Source organism: Heterodontus francisci, chromosome 20 (assembly GCF_036365525.1).
Source record: "Heterodontus francisci isolate sHetFra1 chromosome 20, sHetFra1.hap1, whole genome shotgun sequence".
In the NCBI taxonomy this organism is placed as follows: domain Eukaryota; kingdom Metazoa; phylum Chordata; class Chondrichthyes; order Heterodontiformes; family Heterodontidae; genus Heterodontus; species Heterodontus francisci.
Window position 1 is genome coordinate 63319512 of NC_090390.1, and position 18005 is coordinate 63337516.

Below are 18005 nucleotides of genomic sequence, written 5' to 3' on the forward strand. Positions count from 1 at the left end.
AATGTATCCCAGGCTGCTAAAGGAAGCAAGGGAAGAAATAGCAGAGGCTCTGACCATCATTTTCCAATTCTCTCTGGCTACAGGCATGGTGCCTGACCCCGAGATGAGTTTCTGAACTCATATTCGTGCCATCACTAAGATCGCCTATTTCCATTTCTGTAACATGGCCCAACTTTGCCCCCGTCTCAGCTCATCTGCTGCTGAACCCTCATTTATGCCTTCGTTACCTCTAGACTTGACTATTCCAACACACTATTGGCTGGCATCCCACATTCTACCCTCCATAAACTTGAGGTCATCCAAAACTCTGCTGCCCATGTCTTAACTCACACCAAGTCCTGTTCCCCTATCATCTCTGTGTTCGCTGACCTACATTGGCTCCCAGTCAAGCAACATTGATTTTAAAATTTTCATCCAAGTTTTCAAATCCCTCCATGGCCTCACCCCTCCCTATCTCTGTAATCTCCTCCAACCCCACAACCTTCCAAGAAATCTGCGCTCCTCTAATTCTGTGCATCTCTGATTTTAATCGCTGCACCTTTGGTGGCTGAGCCTTCAGTTGACTAGACCCCAACCTCTGGACTACCCTTCCTGCACATCTCCACCTCTCTAACTCGCTTTTCTCCTTCAAGATGGATGCTTTTGTGGCTGGAGGGCTGTTCCCAGTGGGGTTCTGCAGGGATCAGTACTGGGTCCCTTCCTGATCGTGGTACATATCAGTGATTTATACTTAAATAGAGGGGGCATGATTAAGATGTTTGCATCTGTGTGGTTGATAGTGAGGAAGGAAGCTGTAGACTGCAGAAATATATCAATGGACTGGTCAGATGGGCAGAAAAGTGACATGAAATTAGAGGGCACTGTGCCAAAATGAGTTTCTAATCACTGCAAGTTTCGGTGGAAAAGCCCATAGAAAGTCTGTGAATAAGAGTAAATGTAGATCTGTTAATTGCAGGGGAAAATCAGTTTAACCCAACATTAGAGGAATCAGGCCCAGAGATAGCAGCTAAAATATATGAAGGAGGAAGACTCCTTAATCCAGGACGATAAAACAATGAACCAAATTAACATTAAAACAATGTTGAAGAACTGTTGTTCTGCATTGAGAAATTTGTAAGTCTCACAGATTTGCTTTCTAAGTGTATAAAGACGAGTATGTCTTTTCATCTATTTATATTTATCAACATGGGCAGTAAATGCAGGAAAGCCAGAAAATGCAATTAGGAATTTGTTTACGCTGAGTTGAATTCTGATCACAGTACATTATGATGGTCAGTTCAATGTCTGTTAAAATATCAGCCTGACCTCGATATTTCTAGGAGTAAATGTTCACTTATCTATCAGAACTTATTTTAATTATTTTTAAGTATGAAGTTTTCATTCAGACATAGAGTACAAATGTATGCGGCTTCATCTTCCTGCTCCATCACCAGTTTTATAGATCATTTGTTGAATGGCTCCAACTTCTCCCTCCATCATTTGTTGTATAGATCACACTTCAAATGGCTCCACCTTCTCCCTTCATTAGCAGGCCCATAGATCATTAGTTGAATGTAGGGGGTTCAATTTTCCAGATACATGCTGGCTGCAGAGGATGGGCCCACCGCCAGCACATATCATAGAATCATAGAAAAGTTCCGGCACAGAAGGAGGCCGTTGAGCCCATCGTGTCTACACCGGCTGAAAAAGCTAGCCACCCATTCTAATCCCACCTTCCAGCACCTGGTCCATAGCCTTGCAGGTTACAGCACTTCAGGTGCAGGTCCAGGTACCTTTTAAAAGAGTTGAGGGTTTCTGCCTCCATCACCGTTCCTGGCAGTGAATTCCAGACACCCACCACCATCTGGGTGAAAAAGCTTTTCCTCATGTCCCCTCTAAGCCTTCTACCAATCACCTTAAATCTGTGCCCCCTGGTAATTGATCTCTCCACTAGGAGAAACAAGTCCTTCCTGTCTACTCAATCTAGGCCCCTCATAATTTTGTACGCTATCAAAAACCCATATCAAAGTGCTACATTCAGTGCACCCATGTTTTCTGATAAATACTGATGGAGCTGGATATCCCCATTACCACAACGACTTGGAAAATTATCTCCATGGTGTAATTGATGTTTCAAGGAAAATAGAGAAAGCACTGCAGAAATTTACACTGCAGAAATGTACAGACAATTGTATTTATATCATGAAGAAGGATTTCATATACTTTTCAAGCAGGTCTGGTCATAATTGTAAAATGTTATATATTTCATTGAACATTTCAAATTCCCTTGTGCCCAATATTACACTTTGGCATTGAGTGGATTTACTTTTTCTCACTTTATTTCTTCCAAACATGTTGTCTTCGATTATGATTTCAGGGTTATCCCTGTCAGATTATTTGTACTCTTGTACACAGTTGTATTTTTTCATTCTTTGTGTCATCACTGGGTAATGAGCTCCCCTAAATGGTTGGAAGCTTTCATTAGTAAACTTCAGAATGTGCATGGTACTTCAAGTCTCAAGCTTGCTAGGGGATGGTAGTATAGCAGTAATGTTACTAGAGTAGTAATTCCAAGCCCCAGACTAATGTTCCAGAGATGCGTGTTCAAATCCCATCATAGCAGCTGGGAGAATTTAACTTTAATTTATTATTAAGTTCAATGCTAGTCTCATTAATAATAATAATCATTAAGCTACTGGATTGTTGTAAATACCCATCTGTTTTACTAATGCCCTTCAGGGAGGGAAATCTGCCATCCTTACCCGGTCTGACCACATGTGGTTCAAGACCCACAGCAATGTAGTTGACTCTTAACTGCCCTCTGAAATGGCCTTGCCAGTGACACTCACATCCCAAGAACGAATAAAAAAATGTTACGCTACAAATTTTCAACATGTGTTGTACTGTATCCTGGACTTTAAAGCAGTTGAGAGGTAGATATAAGGTCTCCTTTACAAATGCAATTATATAACTCCTTATCATTGTGAGAAAGATCTCACAGCATACAATTACACATGCAATTAATGACTTTGAAGGAGGCAAAAGCAACAGCCAATTTGCAAACTGCAGAATACCAAAGGGAATGAGATGAGGGACTTAGTTTTTGCTTGTGGTGTTGGTTAAGGGATAATGTTGGCCATAGTTCACAGCTCTTTTTCAAGAGAGTCCCATGGGATCCATCTCAGGAGAAAACCAGTATCCCCATTTATGTCTTATCCAAAGGTCAGCACCTCCAACATTGACTTCCTTAGTACTGTATTGGAGCGTCAGTCTAGATTATGTACTTATGGGCTGAATTTTTCTGGCTCTATGCTGGTGGGCTCGAAAGCTGGCTGGAGGGGGCTGGGAAAATTGGGGTGGTGAGGGGGAGCCATGCCAGGATGGGGAGCTTTCCTCTTATGTTGATGGGGACCTGGATCAGCTGCCTTCTCCATTGAGGCCGGCAGTCAATTCACATTGTTAAAGCCCTAATTAGGGCTGATTTTGCAGTCTCGCTGGCATTTTGCCAGCAGAGGAGCGAGGCCCCCACCACGTGTGGAGACTGACAACTCAATGGAGGTGGCCTCCCTGCAGCATCGGCACCAAAAGCTCCATGCTGTAAAGAGGGGGCTGCAGGCAGGAAACATAAGAATATAAGAACATAAGAAGTAGGCGCAGGAACAGGCCATTCAGCCCCTCAAGCATGCCCCGCCATTCAATAAGATCATGGCTGATCTGTCCCAGGCCTCAAATTCTCTTTCGGGCCTGCTCTGCCTAACCCTCGACTCCACGAGATTTCAAAAATCTATCTACCTCCTCCTTAAATACATTTAGTGATCTAGCCTCCACAACTCTCTGAGGTAGAGAATTCCAGAGATTCACCACCCTCTGAGGGAAGAAATTCCTTAGCATCTCAGTTTTAAATGTGTGCCCCCTTATTCTGTAACTATGTCCCCTAGTTCGACGTTCCCCCACTAATGGAAACATCTTCTCAACATCTACCCTGTCACGCCCTCTTAGAATCTTATATGTTTCAATAAGATCACCTCTCATTCTTCGGAACTCCAATGAGTAAAGGCCTAACCTGTTTATCCGTTCTTGATAAGACAGCCCCTTCATTCCCAGGAATCAGCCTAGTGAACCTTTTATGAACTGCCTCCAATGCTAGTATATCCTTCCTTAAATATGTGGACCAAAGCTGTACGCAGTACTCCAGGTGTGGCCTCACCAACACCCTGTACAGCTGTAACAAGACTTCCCTAGTTTTAAACTCTAACCCCCTAGCAATAAAGGCCAAAATTCCATTTGCCTTCCTAATTACTTGCTACACCTGCATGCTAACTTTTTGTGTTTCATGTACAAGAACACCCAGATTCCTCTGTACTGCAGTATTTTGTAGTCTTTCTCCATCTAAACAATAATCTGCCTTTTTATTCTTACCAAAGTGGATGACATCACACTTTCCCACATTGAACATCATCTGCCAAGTTTTTGCCCACTCACTTAACCTGTCTATATCTTTTTGCAGATTCTTTGTGTCCTCATCACAACATGCCTTCCCACCTATTTTTGTATCGTGTGCTGCTGAGGCGGGTCGGAGATCATGAGAGTGCCTCAAAATGGAGGTGCCCTCGTAGGTGTAAAATTAAGTAATTAATTCTGAGGGGCGAAGCTGGTAGGACTCTGGGAGCGGAGGGTAAACCCGTCTGGGTGGATCTTTTGGGCCGCAGGTGGAGCCTTTCCTGAGCTCTTATTTTGTGCAATAACCTTTTATGTGGCACCTTATCGAAAGGTCTCTCTCAATGCAGCTGCAGTGAAGGCTGCCGGCCACCCTTTAAATCGTGCGCACTGATTCGCCCTCCTGGCTCCTCAACCCATCAGCCGTCCCTAGTTGGACGGCAATCCTGGAACTGGGTTCTTAATTGGATGCGACCAGGATGATTGGAACAGCAGTCTCCCCAATTGCTGGCATTTTGCTGGCAGAGGAGTGGGCCCCTGTCGTGTGAGGAGACTGACAGCTCAATGGAGGTAACCTCCCTGCAGCAGGCCGGAGGGCCATTGGAACCAAAAGCTCCATGCCGTAAAGAGGGGGCTGCAGGCAGGAAAGGCTCCACCTGCGGCCCAAAAGATCCACCCATAGAACCATAGAAAAGTTACAGCACAGAAGGAGGCCATTCAGCCCATCGTATCTGCACCGACTGAAAAATCTAGCCACCCAATGTAATCCTACCTTATGGCACCTGGTCCAAAGCCTTGCAGATTACAGCACTTCAGCTGCATGTCCAGGTACCTTTTAAAAGACTTAAGGTTTTCTGCTTCCACCACCGTTCCTGCCAGTGAATTCCAGACACCCACCACCTCTGGGTGAAAATGATTTTCCTCATGTCCCCTCTAATCCTTCTACCAATCACCTTAAATCTATGCCCCCTGGTAATTGACCTCTCCGCTAGGGGAAATAGGTCCTTCCTGTCTACTCTATCTAGGCCCCTCATAATTTTGTACACCTCAATTAAGCCACCCCTCAACCTCCTCTGTTCGAAGGATAACAACCCTAGCCAATCCAATCTTTCCTCATAGTTGCAACTTTCAAGCCCTGGCGACATTGTTGTAAATCTCCTCTGTACTCTCTCCAGAGCAATTATGTCCTTCCTGTAATGTGGTGACCAGAACTGTACACAATATTCCAGCTGTGGCCTAAACAGCATTTTATACAGTTCCAGCATTGGTTCCCTGCTTTTGTATTCTATATCTCGGTCAATAAAGGTAAGCATTCCAAATGCCTTCTTCACCACTCTATCTACCTGTCCTGCCACTTTCCGGGACCTGTGGACATGAACTTCAAGGTCTACTCTCAATATCTTCCCGTTTATTGTGTATTCCCCTTGCTTTGTTTGCCCTCCCCAAATGCATTACCTCACACTCCTCCTGTTTGAAAATTTGCCACTTTACCACCCATTCAACCAAACCATTGACATCTTTCTGGAGTCTACAGCTATCCTCTTCACCATCAACTACATGGCCAATTTTTGTGTCATCAGCAAATTTCCCAATCATGCCTCCCACATTTAAGTCCATATCATGATTTTTTTTTTAAATTCATTCATGGGATGTGGGAGTCGCTGGCCAGGCCAGCATTTATTGCCCATCCCTAATTGCCCTAACTGAGTGGCTTGCTAGGCCATGTCAGAGGGCATGTAAGAGTCAACCACATTGCTGTGGGTCTGGAGTCACATGTCGGCCAGACCAGGTTAAGGACAGCGGATTTCCTTCCCTAAAGGACATTAGTGAACCAGATGGGTTTTTACAATCGACAATGGTTTCATGGCCATTATTAGACTAGCTTTTTAATTCCAGATTTATTAATTGAATTCAAATTCCACCTTCTGCTGTGGTGGGATTTGAACCCATGTCCCCAGAGCAATACCCTGGGTCTCTGGGTTACTAGTCCAATGACAATACCACTACGCCACCGCCTCCCACAAACAGCAAAGTTCCCAACACTGAGCCCTGTGGAACACCACTGGAAATGGCTTTCTGCTCACAAAAACATTTGTTGACTACTAACCTTTGCTTCCTGTCACCGAGCCAATTTTGGATCCAACCTGCCACATCCCCCTGACATTTTTCTGACAAGTCTGCCATGTGGGACCTTGTCAAATGCCTTACTAAACCCAGATGGGTTTCCCCTCCACTCCCAGAGTCCTACCGGCTTCACCCTTCAGAATAAAGGCCTGCTTGGGTGTGCAATGAAAACCGACCCGAGCCCAACAGAACCACATTCAACCCGAATCTGACCCAGCCAGAGTCCTTTGATTTTTTCCTGTGCCCGACCCGAGCCAACCCGACCACTGGAATAAAGTTAATTATATCAAAGAGGTTGTGTTCTACCTTTGATGGAATCGCTCACTGCAGACCAGTGTGGAGTCCGGATGCACGGTTCCCGCCTTGACGTCCTGGCTATTTAAATTTTGAAGCTTTTCCCTCCTTGACCAAAAGGCAGCACTGTCTCCGACCTGGCCCGACCCGACCTGAGCCTGAATGCCGAACCCAGAAGAGAATCGTGACCCGGCCCGAACCCGACACGTCATCGGGTCTGGTTGGGTTCGGGTCGGGTAGACATGCTCTACCTCAGAATTAATTGCTTAATTTTACACCTATGAGGGCACCTCCATTTTGAGGCACACTCATGGTCTTTGACCCTTCTCAGCAGCATACACCTCTATCCATATGTCAGTCCCGCCATCCCAGGAATCAGTCTGGTAAACCTTCTCTGCACTCCCTCTATAGCAAGAACATCCTTCCTCAGATAAGGAGGCCAAAACTGCACACAATATTCCAGGTGTGGCCTCACTAAGGCCCTGTATAATTGCAGCAAGACATCCCTGCTCCTGTACTCGAATCCTTTCACTATGAAGGCCAACATACCATTTGCCTTTTTTACCGCCTGTTGCACCTGCATGCTTACCTTCAGCAACTGGTGTATGAGAACACTCAGGTCTCGCTGCCTATTCCCCTCTCTCAGTTTATAGCTGTTCAGATAATAATCTGCCTTCCTGTTTTTGCTATCAAAGTGGAAAAACTCACATTTATCCATATTATACTGCATCTGCCATGTGTTAAGCCCACTCACTCAACTTGTCCAAATCACCCTGAAGCCTCCCTGCATCCTCCTCACAACTCACCCTCCCACCCAGTTTTGTGTCATCTACAAATTTGGAAATATTACATTTAGTTTCCCTCATCTAAATCATTAATATATATTGTGAATAGCTGGGGTCTTAGCACCGATCCCTGCGGTACCCCACTAGTCATTGCCTGCCATTCGGAAGACACCCATTTATCCCTACCCTTTGTTTCCTGTCTGCCAATCAATTTTCTATCCATCGCAATACACTACCCCCAATCCCATGTGCTTTAATTTTACACGCTAATCTCTTATGTAGGACTTTGTCAAAAGCTTTCTGAAGTCCAAATAAACCATATCCACTGGCTCCCCCTCATCACCTCTACTAGTTACATCCTCGAAGAATTCTAGTAGATTTGTCAAGCATTTGTAAATCCATGCTGACTGTCTGATTCTACCACTGTTCTCCAAGTGCTCTGCTATAAAATCTTTGATAATGGACTCTAGAATTTTCCTCACTACCGACGTCAGGCTGACTGGTCTATAATTCCCTGCTTTCTCTCTACCTCCCTTTTTAAATAGTGGGATTACATTAGCTACCCTCCAATCTGTAGGAACTGTTCCAGAGTCTATAGAATCTTGGAAGATGACCACCAATGCATCCACTATTTCTACGGCCACTTCCTTAAGTACTCTGGAATGCAAACCATCAGGCCCTGGGGATTTATCGGCCTTCAATCCCATCAATTTCCCCAACACCATTTCTCTACTAATACTGATTTCCTTCAGTTCCTCTCTCTCGCTAAACCCTGAGTACCCCAACATTTCTGGTATGATATTTGTGTCCTCCTTTGTGAAGACAGAACCTAAGAACAAAGAACAAAGAACAAAGATAATTACAGCACAGGAACAGGCCCTTCGGCCCTCCAAGCCTGCGCCGATCCAGATCCTCTCTCTAAACATGTCGCCTATTTTCTAAGGTTCTGTATCTCTTTTCTTCCTGCCCATTCATGTATCTGTCTAGATACATCTTAAAAGACTCCATCGTGCCCGCATCTACCACCTCCGCTGGCAATGCGTTCCAGGTGCCCACCACCCTCTGCGTAAAGAACTTTCCACGCATATCCCCCCTAAACTTTTCCCCTTTCACTTTGAACTCGTGTCCTCTAGTAATTGAAACCCCCACTCTGGGAAAAAGCCTCTTGCTATCCACCCTGTCTATACCTCTCATGATTTTGTACACCTCAATCAGGTCCCCCCTCAACCTTCGTCTTTCTAATGAAAATAATCCTAATCTGCTCAACCTCTCTTCATAGCTAGCGCCCTCCATACCAGGCAACATCCTGGTGAACCTCCTCTGCACCCTCTCCAAAGCATCCACATCCTTTTGATAATGTGGCGACCAGAACTGTACGCAGTATTCCAAATGTGGCCGAACCAAAGTCCTATCCAACTGTAACATGACCTGCCAACTCTTGTATTCAATACCCCGTCCGATGAAGGAAAGCATGCCGTATGCCTTCTTGACCACTCTATTTACCTGCGTTGCCACCTTCAGGGAACAGTGGACCTGAACACCCAAATCTCTCTGGACATCAATTTTCCCCAGGACTTTTCCATTTACTGTATAGTTCACTCTTGAATTGGATCTTCCAAAATGCATCACCTCGCATTTGCCCTGATTGAACTCCATCTGCCATTTCTCTGCCCAACTCTCCAATCTATCTATATTCTGCTGTATTCTCTGACAGTCCCCTTCACTATCTGCATTTAGTTGGTCAGCCATTTCTTTGTTCCCCCTTAAATCTGTATCCTTCTCCATTATGCTGCCTGACCTGCTGAGTATTTCCAGTATAGTGTTTTGACTTTTGATGATTAATTTTTTTGCTGTGTAGTAGCAGTCGAGATTTTTTCAGGACTTCATTCAACTATTTGACCTTACTTATTTGGAGAAAATTGGGAGGGAAAAAGAATCACAAAGAGGACCTTTCCTGACTGGAGCTGTGGTTTCAATACATCCCTTGAATAACCATATTTCAAGTGTAGGTCTGTACAGTCAGTAACTGTTGGGAGGCTTACTCCATTATGGTGTGTCAGAACCCGGCCTGATTTTTTCTTTTCACACCTGCTCTTTTGCACTTGACATCCGCCTTCCAGCAGGATTACTGGATATTGATCAACAAGTCCTGACTGCACGTTTCCCACACTCACGAGCTGTGGTTTTTGTGTATAACTGAAATCTGTCCGCGGAAAATTTCCAGACTTAGGGCTGACAGGTGAAGTTAAAGGCTGAAAAAAATGGGAAATCACCGCAGTGGAATATTCCACAGACGAGAATGCCGCATTCAGCCGGCCCCTTTAAATAGTCACCTGTTTCCTGGAGGTGAATTCAGTGCAGGTTGGACAGGAACCAGCAACAGGTCGAGAGCTACGCGAACTGTGTTGGTAAGTATTTCATTGAAATATACGCTGTGTCACTAAAAGATACAAATGCTGAATTGTAAAATATTATTGAATGTGATATTATTGAATGTGATGTTAGAAGTCACCGGTTAGTGTGGTGCATGTACCAACTGCAATGAGGGCGGGTGAAAAACGAGACGTACAATAAATATCAGGGAAATGATTGTTTTCACCTATAACACTATTCATGAGATGGGTTTAAAGGGATATAACGCATTAATGAAATATCAAAAAAACATGTGGCTCTAAACAGAAACGGAGGGCAGCTATGTTTGTATTATATTTTAAACGGATTAAATGTATTTTAAATAATGGGGCAAAGTAAAAGCCAGAAATATCATTTGTAGCTGATGGTGCTACAGATTCGGGCCAGTTTTACTGGAGTTTGTCCCATCACACTACCTGGGATTACTGGTTCCATCCATGTGTAAAGGTCAGTATAACTGTGGCTTGATGTCCCAATTCTGAACTCCATTGGAATATTGGTAAGCAGAGTGAAGCTACCTTTGCGTTACTCTGTAAATCCAGAGTCGGGACCCAATCTGATTCTAGAGCAAAGTGGAGTGAGACTCCGTCCTTCAGGAAATCCCACTCCACCTGGCTTCTGAGTTAAATTGGATCCTGATCCAGGATCTGCACGTAATGTAAGTGTCCAAGCAGAGTGAAACGGTGCCAGCGGTACAACATTGCTCTATCTGTCTGAACTTGCTAACTGCACATTTGTCAAGTGCGGGTCGACGTATCCTTGGTAACGTCTTGCCGTTCACTGGCGCTGCTAAGTGGAGTATTTAGAGAGATTTGACATTTTTAGTTCTTTCACAGCAGTGTATTGTATTTCTGTTTCACATCACTGATATTTCTAATGCAGTTTACCTGATCTTTTTGCTTTTCCAGATTGATCTAAATCTTGTGAAGAATTTGGAAAATGAAAAAAGGTAAACGTTTTATATTATTAAAATGATACTTTGTTAAATGTTCTCATGCACCGCACACATACATAATCTGATTATTTAATTGAAAGTGTGATTGAAGACTGAAGTTCCAAATTGACCAGCTTCAGTGGAGACTAGTGACATGAGAGGAAACCTTTCTGTGCAGCAAAACTGCAAATACACACAGAAGAAATTTGCTCCCATGGAGACGACTGTCATCAAAAGTGATTAATGCTTTGTCAATTCCCAAATTCTTTTTTTTTAAAAAGGGAATTGGATCATCTGTATGCAATGTTTGATGGTTATGAGCATGGATGATGACATTCTTTGTAATCTTCTTTGTTAATTCCAGTGGGGGGGCGGGGGGGGATGTTACCTGTGGAACGCAACCAGTCTTTAATAGTGCAAGTTGCAAAATGAAATTGTTATCTTAAGAGCTTTTGGTTGATTACTTTCAGAAATGTAAAATGTTCAGTTTTTTCTTTGAGTCGCTCTACCAAGAAAATGAAACAAAAGCAGGAGTGCGAGAACTAGAACTGACGCAAAACTTGCTGAAAGCATTTTGTCACTGGTTTTAAAGTTGCCATTTGTCGCGCTGTTAACACTCCGTATAAGATACATTATTTTTGGTTGTCTGATGAAATGAAGTTAATTTGATGCAACTATTTATAGTGCATTTTTTTTAAAAATAGGTAACCGTTTTTCAACAGCATTTTTTGCTGAGAAGGATGAGCTCAGAGAGAATGGCTTCAGTGAGAGCGACATTTGTTATGAAGGATATTTTACAAAATCACCACCAAACAATCAGCTTGCAGTACAGGTATGTTCAAAATAATCATTGAAGTGTTACTTTTGGCAACAAAAGAAGCTCTTGGTGCACTCTTGAAATCACTGCTGCCGCTCCGCTCTAGGTACAGACTTCTCCAAAACAATAATCAAAGCAGGTATAAATTGCAATATAGGGAGAAGTCTGTACCAATTCTTATTACGTTTAACAATTGTTTTCGACAAAGTCTTATACATTGGCATATCCAAAAAAAATTTTAAAATTAACATCAATTTTGATAAATTCCTTTTTTCATATTCACATTAATGTGTTCAACACTTCGAAATTTAGAAAGTAGTTCTTTAAAAACGTGAAGGGCATATTCTATTATGATAATAGACAGACTGTATTACCAAAGTCTATTGACTGGTCTCAATTAGTGTACTCAGATTGTATTGATCATAAATGGACTTTCCTTTAACAAGAATAATATTGATGTGTTACACTGGCACATTACCATGTGTATTTAACTTGAGTGTGAACTGTCACGCAGAATTCAGCAACAGTACTCTACCTAGGATGATACTGTTATTTTTGCTTTACCACAAATTGCCAGATTCTAGTGTCAAATTCTGTCTTGTCATTTCATTTCTTGAGTTATCTCTGATAATAGAGGGAAAATAAAATGGATCTGAAGTAGCAAATGAATAATTTAAAAAAAAAATAGAAAGTAGTTTCAGAGGACCTTTTATATTCTTAGGCACAGCAACTTCACTGCAATTTTTATATTCAACCAATAAATGTGATTTTCAACTCTAAAATGTAAAACCACTAGACAAAATTATGACCTCATGTAAAACTAATTTTAAATACTTTCATTTAAATTTTGTACAATTGGCAAAACTTCAGTGAGGATTAAATATTCTGCACATGCTTATAGCATAAACTTATTAGACATAATGCCACTGACTAACTGAACATAGGTTTAATGTGTATATAGGATGACGTTATTTTTGTGGATGGTTTGACATTACTGAGAATAATTTTATTCTGTTATTTAGACATCTTGGAAAAAAAGATACTTTGTGTTGGCAAAAAAGAATGATGAGTTCATCTTGAGTTACTTCAAAAACCAAGAGAGTAGAAATTCATCTCCATTGGGAAAAGTACCTATGAAAAAGTAATCATTTTATATTACTAAATATTTAATTCCTTTTTGTTCTTTTTCTTGGAATGAAGCTTTCCAATTGTGTTGTGTAATGTTCACAGAGGATTTTTTTACGTCCAAGTTCTCCTTGGAACAATTTATCTCATTATTTTATTCAGTCATCTGTGACAATTTAATCTCCTAACTGACAGTTATACTGCTATCACTAAAATATGTCAGCTTCTCAAAGAGACATCAATTTGGTCCCTCTGCCACTTCCTAATATCCTCATTGTATTGAAGTTAGACCTTAACACAGCCTTGATCTGGATATGGATGTATGAACTGAATACCAGTGGAAAAGTGAGATCAACAATCCTTGACATCAAGGCAGGATTTGACCAGGTGTGACACCAGGGAATCCTAATAAAACTAAAGTCAATGGAGAAAGCCAAAAGGGAAAAGCCTCTAATGGTTGGAACATGCTTAACACAGAGGAAGGTGGTTTTGATTGTTGTAGACCACATAAAACAGCCCCAGAACATCAATGCAGGAATTCCTGAGGGAAGTGGCCTCCACTCAACCATCTTCAGCTGCTTCATTAATGGCCATTCATCTGTCATAAGGTCAGGAGTGGGGCTCCTTACTGACAATTTCAAAATGTTGCTCTCCATTCACTACTCCTCTGATAATGAAGTCATCTATACCAGCCTATTACAGGACCTTGATAACATACAAGCTTGAGCAGTCAAGTGCCAGGTAATGTTTGTGCCATAAAGTGCCAGGTAATGACCATTTCAAACAAGAGAGCCTGTTTTTTACCTTCAGTGGCACCATTATCAATGAGCAGGTTCTAGGTGTTACCATTGAACAGAAGCTGAACTAGGCCATCTGATCAACTCTGTGGTTACAAAAGCAAAGCAAAGATTGGGTACTTTACAAGATGTGACTCACTTCGTGCCCTCTCAAATTCTCTCCATGATCTTACAAGGCTCAAGTCAGGAGGATGATTGAATACTCACCAGTCACCCAGATGGTGCAGCTCCAACAGCACTCAAGCTGTGTACTTGATATTTCAGTTTGTTGCCTATTACTATTTTTAAAATATGGAACTATATTATTTTAAGTGTATTTGGAGTTCCAAATGGCCTCATATTTGTTTCTCTTAAACAGAACTACAGAGTTATGCAATAGACCAGACTACCATCCCAAATGGAATACAATTCAAAAAATGTTTAAATGCGACTCCGAGTCTGTTATTTTTCTGAAAACAGAAGAAAGGGATTACTTTTTTGTTGGAGATAAGTGAGTATAAAAATCTACATTGTTTACAGTAAGAGTTTTAAGAATCAATAAATGCCGACTGTATTTAGAACTTTTGAGTGAGAATTCATAGTACATCTATGATGGAGTTCAACCTGGAAAAGTGTGAAGTGATTCATTTTGGAAGGTCGAATTTGAATGCAGAATACAGGCTTAAAGACAGGATTCTTGGTAGTGTGAAGGAACAGAGGGATCTTGGGGTCCATGTCCATAGATCGCTCAAAGTTGCCACCCACGTTGATAGGGTTGTTAAGAAAGCGTATGGTGTGTTGGCTTTCATTAACAGGGGGATTGAGTTTAAGAGCCGCGAGGTTGTGCTGCAGCTCTATAAGGCCCTGGTTCGACCTCACTTGGAATATTGTGTTCAGTTCTGGTCGCCTTATTATAGGAAGGATGTGGAAGCTTTAGAGAGGGTGCAGAGGAGATTTACCAGGATGCTGCCTGGACTGGAGGGCATGTCCTACGAAGAAAGGTTGAGGGAGCTAGGGCTTTTCTCATTGGAGCAAAGAAGGATGAGAGGTGACTTGATAGAGGGATACAAGATGATGAGAGGCATAGATAGAGTGGATAGCCAGAGACTTTTTCCCAGGGTGGAAAGGGCTATCACCAGGGGGCATAATTTTAAGGTGATTAGAGGAAGGTTTTGGGGAGATGTCAGAGGTAGGTTCTTTACAGAGAGAGTGGTGGGTGCATGGAGTGCACTGCCAGTGGTGGTAGTAGAAGCAGATACATTAGGGACATTTAAGCGACTCTTGGATAGGTACATGGATGATAGTAGTATGAAGAGTATGTAGGTAGTTTGATCTTAGAGTCGGTTAAAGGTTCGACATAACATCGTGGGCCGAAGGGCCTGTACTGTGCTGTACTGTTCTATGTTCTAAGATTAGCTCACTATAATACAGCAGAACACCCTCAAGGTTAATATCCTGGAGGAAATATATCTCACCTGAGCTTTGACCTTAACAGATATATTAATAAATCACATTGCATAATGTCTCTGATCATTTCCCTCTCCTATTGGATTTGTCTAGATATAATACTGAAAGCAGGTACATATTGGAGGTATCTATTCACACTAAGAATTTCCTTCAACTTCATTCCCATCACTTCTTAACAGAGCATGTGCTAAGAATTTAATGCTTTATTTTTCACAATCTAATGTGGAGTCAGAATGAAGCTACATAATTGATCTAAAATTACCATGACAAAAATATAATAGAAAAAAGTCAAATCTTAAACAGTGGATATTATCTATTGTAATAATAATGAGGGTATATGGGTAATATTTTGTACTGAAACAAACTGATCTTGAGCAGGAATTGATTTCTAACCAAAGTTTATACTGTTTGAGAATAATTTTTAGAACAACTGCACAATCCTTGTTCAAAAAAAAATTTGGAAGGCAAAGATTTTAGAGAGACAATTTTGGCTGTGTTCCTCCTCTTTTTTTTTTTCGTGTAATTTTATACCTTTTCTCTGCCTGGCCTGACACTTCTACAGCCAAGAAGACGGGTGAATTACTTAATTAAGTGCTGGAAGGCCAAAATGCCAGGGACCGCTCAGAAATTACCCTTACCCTCCAATGGCCTCCACTCAGCATTTCTCATCTCGATGAGCCAGGAGGATCCCAAATTTAAACCTTGATCTGTGCTGAGATTTTGTCAACTGAGGCAGTAATGAGATGTCCCAATAAGCTCTGGTTCCTCCAACTTTATGGAAGGCAAAACCTTACAGGATTCCTGTTCCTGATATCCATACCATGGCTCCTGCTAGAAGAATTTGTGTAATGGACCTTTCAAGACAGGATATGATGAGGGCTATGTTTGCTTCCCTCTATCAAATACTAGTAGTCAATCTAGGCTCCCACATGAATTCATGGTACGCAAGAGTGAATGTTGCAACTAGCCCTAGCAGGGAGTCAATAACTTCAGGGAGAGACAAGAGAGAAGAAAATTAGTTTGAGTGTGGGAAGCAGAAAAAGCTTTCATTCCAGGATGATATAGATTTTCTTGGTGAAGCTGTTTTACAGCCTAATGTGCAGAAACGAGTGGCTTTCTGCAACAGCTGCTAGACCTATTTCATCACAAAATTATTTTGTAGAAATTACTTCTGCAAGGGAGCTGCAAACACTTCCATCTCACCCATCTGCCAATGTAGCATTAGCAAAATGTATTTGCTCGTGTGAAAAAAGTGAAAATAGCCGGAAGTTCACAAAAAATTGCTGTCAGTTAACCTTTCTAAGCATCTAATGAATAAATCATGAGGTTATGGAAAAAAATAACATTAAACAGAGCTGTGACATTGACCAGACAATATTTCAAACCCACTGCAAATGTAAACATGCAAACTTTTTCTAGGTGTTAGTTTTTTTTTTTAATTGTGCTATTCCTTCCACAGAGAGTCTGTACAATCATTGCAAGGCAAAATTGCAAATTGGCTTCAAATGATGACAATTCCACAGTCTGACAAACACGCCCAGGTAACAAAATGTATTGGCAGTGTCAAAATTACAATTATCTTGGAAAGTGTGCAAAAAAAATGTGTCCAGAAATTTTATACAAGCCATCACATTTTAGGAAAAGGAACAAATGTCCAGTGAATGTTTGTTTCAGTTTCATCCACCGGTTAAATTAGTTTGTCCACTTCACTTGCACCTTAATTCAGGTTAATAACATTTCATCAGAGCTTTTATTTCAGATTTCCAGCATCAACAGCATTTTGCTTTGATATATTTTTGTTGTGTAGATGTGTTTTTACACAGTAGGGAGTATTTTATGAATGGATGTTCCAAAGTGATTCACCTGTCAGGAATGCAGATTGCGATATCATGGGTGCACTCCTTAATTTTCTGTCCATTGACATTAATGCATGGATAATTGTGGTGAACATGCCCATAATTGTGGTTATGTGCACCTGGTGTAGGAACGTTTGTTATCTGGACCCTAATAAATACAATAGGGTCTTTTCTCACCATGGGGAAACATTCACTAGCCCAGTGGTTAACTTGACAAGCCAAACCAGAAAAATAAAAGCAAATATTTAGGAAGGCAATAAGGCCATTAGGCTCAAGTCTGTCAATTTTAAAAGAACACCCCTACACACCTGCCTTTCCAGCATACTTCTCAATTCCATCATTATCCTATTGAAAGCAGCAAAGATCACAGTTTATTTCACATTTTTCCTCAATGCCTTGGTGGTTTGTTTTTCAGCAATGATAGAAATGACTGTGTAAGCTGTGAACCTGTGTACACTGTTCTATGAGTGATTCCACCTTTTCTCACCTCTTCTGCCCACACCCCTGCCCGCACCCTTGCCCACATGCCCAGTCCAAAGACCTGTCTAACGTTTCCTGCTAGAGTCACCAAAACACCAGCTAAAATGCTGCGCTTGCTTACATAATGTTTTCAATATGTACATATCATTTGAATTGGTAGTTGCAGCAAAAACATGTTATTCTATAGCCGAAGGTATGCAATCCTACAGAACCCTATAATACTGAAAGCTAAAGAACTGTATGAAATGAGCCTAATCAGTAAATTTTCAGGCTGGTCTAACCTTGCTTACCCTATACTTGTCTGCAGGACAATTTTACAGAACTTGAGAAAAGTAAGCAGCACCTACAACCAAAAACTTCCTCACCAAACAAATCCGATCCAATATATGCTACAATCCCAGAACTATTATCAGTGAAGGTAACACAATCTGTTTATATGCAACATTTGAAGTGTATTATACGGTGGTGACATCTTTTACCTATTGCTGGAGGGGACAGAAATGCACACAGGTTAAAGGG

The 18005-nt window shown here is 41.6% G+C and overlaps 1 protein-coding gene across 1 annotated transcript in view; it reads left to right on the forward strand.

Annotated features, from left to right (window-relative positions):
* The first annotated feature begins 10938 nt into the window (after positions 1-10938).
* The window catches only part of LOC137380957 (pleckstrin homology domain-containing family S member 1-like), a 28914-nt gene continuing 21847 nt past the window's right edge, over positions 10939-18005 (forward strand). Inside the window, exons 1-6 of the mRNA XM_068053374.1 lie at positions 10939-10980; positions 11670-11797; positions 12805-12923; positions 14063-14194; positions 16610-16691; positions 17794-17904. Of these exons, the coding sequence (XP_067909475.1) occupies positions 10971-10980; positions 11670-11797; positions 12805-12923; positions 14063-14194; positions 16610-16691; positions 17794-17904 (582 nt within the window). The 5' untranslated portion in view covers positions 10939-10970. The remainder of the gene's footprint in view (positions 10981-11669; positions 11798-12804; positions 12924-14062; positions 14195-16609; positions 16692-17793; positions 17905-18005) is intronic.